Source organism: Sinohyriopsis cumingii, chromosome 15, assembly GCF_028554795.1.
Source record: "Sinohyriopsis cumingii isolate HCF-2022 chromosome 15, ASM2855479v2, whole genome shotgun sequence".
Taxonomy (NCBI): Eukaryota; Metazoa; Mollusca; class Bivalvia; order Unionida; family Unionidae; genus Sinohyriopsis; species Sinohyriopsis cumingii.
In genome coordinates this window covers 144,767,421-144,774,690 of record NC_142975.1, presented here as the reverse complement: position 1 = coordinate 144,774,690, position 7,270 = coordinate 144,767,421, and the positions used below count along the sequence as shown (strand labels likewise).

At 33.5% G+C, this 7,270-nt stretch overlaps 1 protein-coding gene across 1 annotated transcript; it reads left to right on the top strand.

Moving 5' to 3' along the window:
• The first annotated feature begins 2,964 nt into the window (after window positions 1-2,964).
• Window positions 2,965-4,310, top strand: LOC149782982 (uncharacterized). The gene is made up of 2 exons (XM_089934951.1): window positions 2,965-3,115; window positions 4,082-4,310. Exons 1-2 carry the CDS (start codon window positions 3,021-3,023, stop codon window positions 4,206-4,208), a joined length of 222 nt encoding a protein of 73 aa, XP_089791077.1. The 5' UTR covers window positions 2,965-3,020; the 3' UTR covers window positions 4,209-4,310.
• The last annotated feature ends 2,960 nt before the right edge of the window (window positions 4,311-7,270 follow it).

The following is a 7,270-nucleotide window of genomic DNA, read 5'->3' as shown; positions in this document are numbered from 1 at the left end:
GAGGATTTCTGATAGTCCACTTATATTATCGATCTACAAGAGAATTTCAGATAGTCAATCCACTTATATATTATCAATCTACAGGAGGATTTCCGATAGTCCACTTATATTATCAATCTACAGGAGGATTTCAGATAGTCAATCCACTTATATTATCGATCTACAGGAGGATTTCAGATAGTCAATCCACTTATATTATTAATCTACAAGAGAATTTCAGATAGTCAATCCACTTATATTATCAATCTACAGGAGGATTTCAGATAGTCAATCCAATTATATTATCGATCTACAGGAGGATTTCAGATAGTCAATCCATTTCTTACAGGCTGTTATTTATTTATAATGAGGATTTCAGATAGTCAGTTTGCTTCTTTTAAAATATTATCTATGTTAAAGGGATTTCAGATAGTCAATCCACTTGCTGTTTACAAACTACAGTATTATCTATTTACTAAGCTATTGTCTATCTAAAGGAAGTTTGCACATAGCAATCCACTTTTTACTTACAAGCTATTGTCAGTCTTAAGGAAGTTATCACATAGCAATCCACTTTCTACTTACAAGCTATTGTTTATCTAAAGGAAGTTTGCACATAGCAATCCACTTTCTACTTACAAGCTATTGTCAGTCTTAAGGAAGTTTGCACATAGCAATCCGCTTTCTACTTACAAGCTTACAAAGATTGATGCATAAGCATGGGCACCCGCAGCATAGCCCGAAATCATACTGCAAATATATATAGATATATATATAAATTCTGACAAGTTTAATCATGCAAATGCAGCAGAAAATATGTCACAAGATTCAGTTCAAAACACTTAGTAAATATCAGCCTTAGTTTCAGACTGCTTACTATACTAACTGTCCCAGCCATGACTGATTGACCCCCCCCCCCTGCAAAAGATCCTGATCCTCCGCAAAAAATCCTGTGGGTTCCCATGTGTGGTGTTTATTAACAAATGGACAAAGGATTTCATAGACCATACCTTTAAGTATTATCATTAATCAGTTCTTATTAAGTCAGTCACCATAACAAAACAACTAATGCATTTTAAAATGAGTTCGGAAGCCCTTTTGATGTTTTCTTATCCAGCAAAAATTACATCTCAGTACATGCTAAGGTGAAGACCACAGACCATTGGTCAACTAGTCTTATTGTTTCATTATAGTCATACAAACATAAAATATATAAACCATGTCATTTTCCATCGTAAATTTGAAAGTCATGGACTCCCGTTAAATTGATTCGTATATAAACATTTACTATCTTTTATGTGCTTGTTCTGTTTTGACTTGTATATAATTAAAATTTTATTGCAAATCTATTCTACGATATACCCCACTATTATCTTTATTGGTGAGTTTGAATAACAAGTAAAGTGTACATGTATGTCCTTATAACATCTGCTGTATGGACAATGGCTTCAGTAGCACATTGACAGATTTTCATATCCCTAAAGAGAGCCTCAATTCCCTACCCTACTGGCAGCCTCACTGTTTTGACCTCTTCTATCCTTTCTTGCCCTCAATCTGGTTTCAACTGGATAACCAAAGCGCTAAGCATGTTTAATTACTGTGTAAATAATACTGCATAACAAGTAATGCATATGTCCTTATAACATCTGTTGTATGGACAATGGCTTCAATAGCACATTGACAGATTTTCATTTCCCTAAAGAGAGCCTCATTTCCCTACTGGCAGCCTTGCTGATTTGACCTCTTCTATCCATTCTTGCCCTCAATCTAGTTTCAACTGGATAACCAAAGCACTACGCCTGTTTAATTACCATGTAAATAATACTGCATAGCCACATGGTTGTTGTGACAATGTACATCATAATTTATACAAGAATGAATTGTTGATTTAGCGGTGTTTATTGATAATGGAATATAGTAGGGTTGTAATACATGAGGATTATCACAATCGTCAGGTAACTGAAAATAGTCTTTTTTCTCTTTGCAAAAGCTACAAAATAAAAACCACCCTGAATAAATATGGTCTTATACACTGACAAAATTTTGTTTTATCTCTTTCTCTCTCTGTCTCTCTCTCTCTCTCACACAAATGCATGCGCTCATGCACATTAACTAAAACATTCTCTATTTTTTATTGCAATTTGATAATGTGATTATTGCTGCTGTAAATATATAAGTTGCACTTAATTTCTTGACAATGTGGACTTTATCGTTGCATACAATTTACCAATAAATAATGCCCATAACTAATACATATTCAAACCATCTTAATCATTTTGCCAACATTACACAACATAACAGCTACATATGCTCTAAATGCAGATGAGCTTTCAGACTGAAACATAATCCTATCTCTCTCTCTCTCTCTCGTTCACTAATAACAACAAAAATCTTTTTGAGTATTTTTATTTTTTTATTGTAATTAGATTCTTGAGTTGAGAGCAGAATGAGACAGAAAATATATGTTTACTTTGTACGTTTGTACCGTTAGGTTGTCAGGTAGCATGTGTTCCATACAATTTGTTCAGATGCGATCCCTTTATATTTCGTCCATGGTCAGTACTGCCAAATGATAACTTTATGTTACATATAATTTTTCATACACTGAAATTGATAATTATTTTTTTGTTTATGAAAAATTACATGAAATACACTAGTCAATCTGATGCTTTTTTACAAGCTCTAATCTGTCATGATTTGTTGTCTTATCCAGAAAGAAGTATTTATATAAGGAAGAAAACACAACAAAGAATATTTTCTCAGCATTATTGTAGATACAGCTAAATGTCATAGTCATTAGAATTTTCCAAATTTGTAAACAAAATACATTGTGGTATTTGGATGAAATATTTGGTGCTGCCCTAATCAGATTAGCATAAACCCAGATATTCTGTGACATTTCTCTGGAAGATCAGAGTCAGTTCTGTTTACTTTAAATCATAAAAAAGCACATCAAATGACAGCAGATTTGGGTTGTGGTTGCAGTGGTGCATACTTAAAAGAAGTTTGTGTATTTTCCAGGTACTTGCAATTACAAGGGAATGTACTATAACCAGGGTGAAACTTGGGATGATGGCTGCGAATTCAAATGTACATGTGCTGATGCCAGCAGGGGATATTATACTTGTGGTGCTAAGTACGTTACAGAAGAATTAATTTTTTCCCACATTAGAATTAATGAACAACTGTAGTTGTGTACAGAATTGCAACTGACAAATTTTGAATAGCTTTTTCTAGTATATTTGTCACAAATTTTGCAAATCAGAATTTTAAATATCACTGTAAAGATTTAGAATTTTCTCATTTAAGAAATTTATCTTTTTAAGTTGTTATCTTGCCTGCTTAAGCATAGATTAACCATAGGCATAATTTGCTCCACCAGCAGTTTGACACTGCAGCTGGCTGACACTGCTGCTGGCAGTGCGAGTGATACATATAAACACGTAGGTGGTGAATTTTTCCCCAATCCTGGGAAGGATCAGCTATTATAGTTTGGACTGTAGAATGAACAAGCACTGCCTTTTTATATCCATGCACAACTACCCACCTTCTGACCTTCATGCAATGTCAAGGACATTTGAAAATCTTGTTTAAAAGTTTTTCAGTTAAAGCTTTTGTTTAGTTATCAGTCCCAGACCTTTGGAAGGATAACTGTCATAGTGAGACCATTGTGTCAGCAAGCACTATATCATATTTATCTACCCAAATATCTCTGTTCAGGTGATCCATACAAGTTTAACACATTGTTAGAAATGCTGCCTTAGACTGAGATAAATTCAGTATTAAAATTAAATTCATTTCTGAAATGAAAGTCACAGTCGTTACCAATTTTATATCAGGGTCAGTGCTATATTGAAGCACTTTAGCATGAGGGAACAATTTTGTTGCAACACCAATGACAGATATATTGATATTAATGTTTCTTAATTAAACTGAAAGACTTTGCCAGTCCTGAGTCTGTTCAGTAAAAAACTCCACTTTATGCAGATTTATAAATTCTTATTTTTTAATTGTTTTCACTCAAATATCTATCTAGTCTTATGAAACGTTTCTGCAAGTGTTTTTTTGTTGTTGATGAGTCCTGTATTATTGTTCTGTGTAGGTGCCTGACCTGGAAGCTTCCACCTGCCTGTCACCTGGATCCACCAGCTCCAGGTAAATGCTGCAAGGTTCCAAGCTGTCCTTCTGGTTATGTCCTCAACTATCCTCCTGGATACAAGGAGGAATAGAGTCATCAATAGCAACAGAAATTAGTGTTTTGAAATTTTACATAATTGTTCTTGACTTATTTTCTTAACATTCTGTTAATAAATAAATTGTTTAGCTGCCAAGCTGTTTAAAATCTTCCTTATTTTTCATAGGTTATTATATCCAGATTTTATGATATTAAGCTTATGTTATCAAATTGTTAATGCCAAAATGTAAATTGGAACAAAATCACTATCATATGACTAGAGAATGTGCCAGTCAGCAGTAAACAGGGCATTCAAAATACCAATAAACAGGTTCATTTTATCAGAGATTTCCAAATAACTGATGAAGTTAATTATGCCAGAGTGAAGTAAAGTAAGAGAGAACCTAGTAGATTGAAAATTCCAAGTTGAAGTCTCAACTCAAGGACACAACAGTCACACTTCAAACTCTTGCTATATATATCCATCCATAAGATGCATTCAACTATGAGCAGTATAATTCCAGACTTGTTGCAGAATGAACCCACAAGTCAGTGTCTTTGTTATGTTCATATTAAAAATAACTGGCAAATCAGGTGCATATTGTGCATGAGTATGCAATCAACTTTGCATCATATGAAACAGAGTTCCTTGCGTCCTTAAGGGCAGCAAATCAAGATGTCACCATTGCAATAGAAACCAACCATTAGCAAATAGTGTAGACCCATAAAGGATCTATGCTTTTTGCTTGAAGTCATCAATAGAATGAATAGCATAGACTATGATCTGCCAACTCTTTTACTTGAAATCCAATGTACAATGAATAACATAGACTATGATCTGCCAACTCTTTTACTTGAAATCCAGTGTACAATGAATAACATAGACTGTGATCTGCCAACTCTTTTACTTGAAATCCAATGTACAATGAATAACATAGACTATGATCTGCCAACACTTTTACTTGAAATCCAATGTACAATGAATAACATAGACTATGATCTGCCAACTCTTTTACTTGAAATCCAATGTACAATGAATAACATAGACTATGATCTGCCAACTCTTTTACTTGAAATCCAATGTACAATGAATAACATAGACTATGATCTGCCAACACTTTTACTTGAAATCCAATGTACAATGAATAACATAGACTATGATCTGCCAACTCTTTTACTTGAAATCCAATGTACAATGAATAGTATAGACTATGATCTGCCAAATCTTTCACTTGAAATCCAATGTACAATGAATAGCATAGACTATGATCTGCCAACACTTTCACTTGAAATCCAATGTACAATGAATAACATAGACTATGATCTGCCAACTCTTTTACTTGAAATCCAATGTACAATGAATAACATAGACTATGATCTGCCAACTCTTTTACTTGAAATCCAATGTACAATGAATAGCATAGACTATGATCTGCCAACACTTTCACTTGAAATCCAATGTACAATGAATAACATAGACTATGATCTGCCAAATCTTTCACTTGAAATCCAATGTACAATGAATAGCATAGACTATGATCTGCCAACACTTTCACTTGAAATCCAATGTACAATGAATAACATAGACTATGATCTGCCAACTCTTTTACTTGAAATCCAATGTACAATGAATAACATAGACTATGATCTGCCAACTCTTTCACTTGAAATCCTAAGTACAGTGGAACCCCGCTATAATGCGATAATTGGTGTAAAAAAATTGGGGTCGCGTTAATGCGGGGTTTTACATTATTTCACTTTATTCAGAGAGCAACTCATTGGCACATATAAGTGTATTCATGTCTAACGTATATGATGAATAGGGTATCAACGCCGTTTACTATCATGCCGTCGTGGCATTCAGTTCATCTATAATGCATGTAATTCCACACAGATTTACAGTATTTAATAATTTTTTCCTAGATCATTGTGTCTGAATTCAGTGTCTAATATACAGTATGAACAGAGTATCAACACTGTTTACTTGCCATCTGATATTGTACTGTCGGGGCTTGAAATTAATCCATAATATATGTAATTCCATTGTAAAAATTGCATACATATTTAAACTATTCAATAATTTTGCCACACATCATTATGTGTCTGAATTCAAATGGGAAAAATTTACAGCAAAATTGGGTTAAGAAAGACAAAGCACGTGTACGGTTCATTACATTCCAGGGTCTATGAATGGTGTATGTACAAATTTCATACTGCTATAATTTTCTCATTTGCCTTTCTGTGTACATTTATCCATTGCAAATTTCCAATAATTAATGCTTGTATGCCTATTCATTTGAACAACTACAGCAAGAACAATTACCAATCAACACATGCTTTCAGCATGCTTATAACTTTTACTTCAGATTTTGTGAATATCAAAAGAAATGTGAAAACTACTATACAATCATTGTGTAAAGTGCAGAGAACGACTTCTGTTTGTGAACTTGCTTTTCCATAACAGTCAAATATTTTTATAAAAAATAGGAAATTAATAACAAGTTCATACACAAACACCATACACATGTAAAACCCAAGAACTAAGTGCAGTAGGCCTGCAATGTTCACAAGTCACTTTTATAAAAAAAAAATTTAAGCTGAACACATGTACAGTTTTATACCCTTTCAATTTCCAGCTAATAAAGCGGACATTATTTACTGGTCAACTGATTACGTCTAATAACACCTCCAAGCCCAGCAAACATGTTGAATCTTTTATCAACAACCGCATTGTCATCTGCTTGGTTGTGTATACAGTTAAAGAAGAAACACATGTCGGCTATTGTTTGAGCAACGATTGTATACAGAATTAATTGAAGACAATCACAAAGATGACTTGTTGGCTTTACTCATGGATCAGTAACAAGTAACATTTGTGATAATGTTTATTTTGGCATAACACTTCAAGAACCTGGTGAAATTGTTAGATTTCAGAAGCCAAGCCACGATCGTATTATATTCAAATTCATACTCGAACTCTTCCCCAAAATGATAATAAACGTTTTACACACTGTTTCTCATACTTTAAAAAAAGTGTTTTTCCTGTACGAGAAAAATACACGTACATGTATATAAAATTTCAGGAACCACACCACAATCATATTAAATTCGAATTCT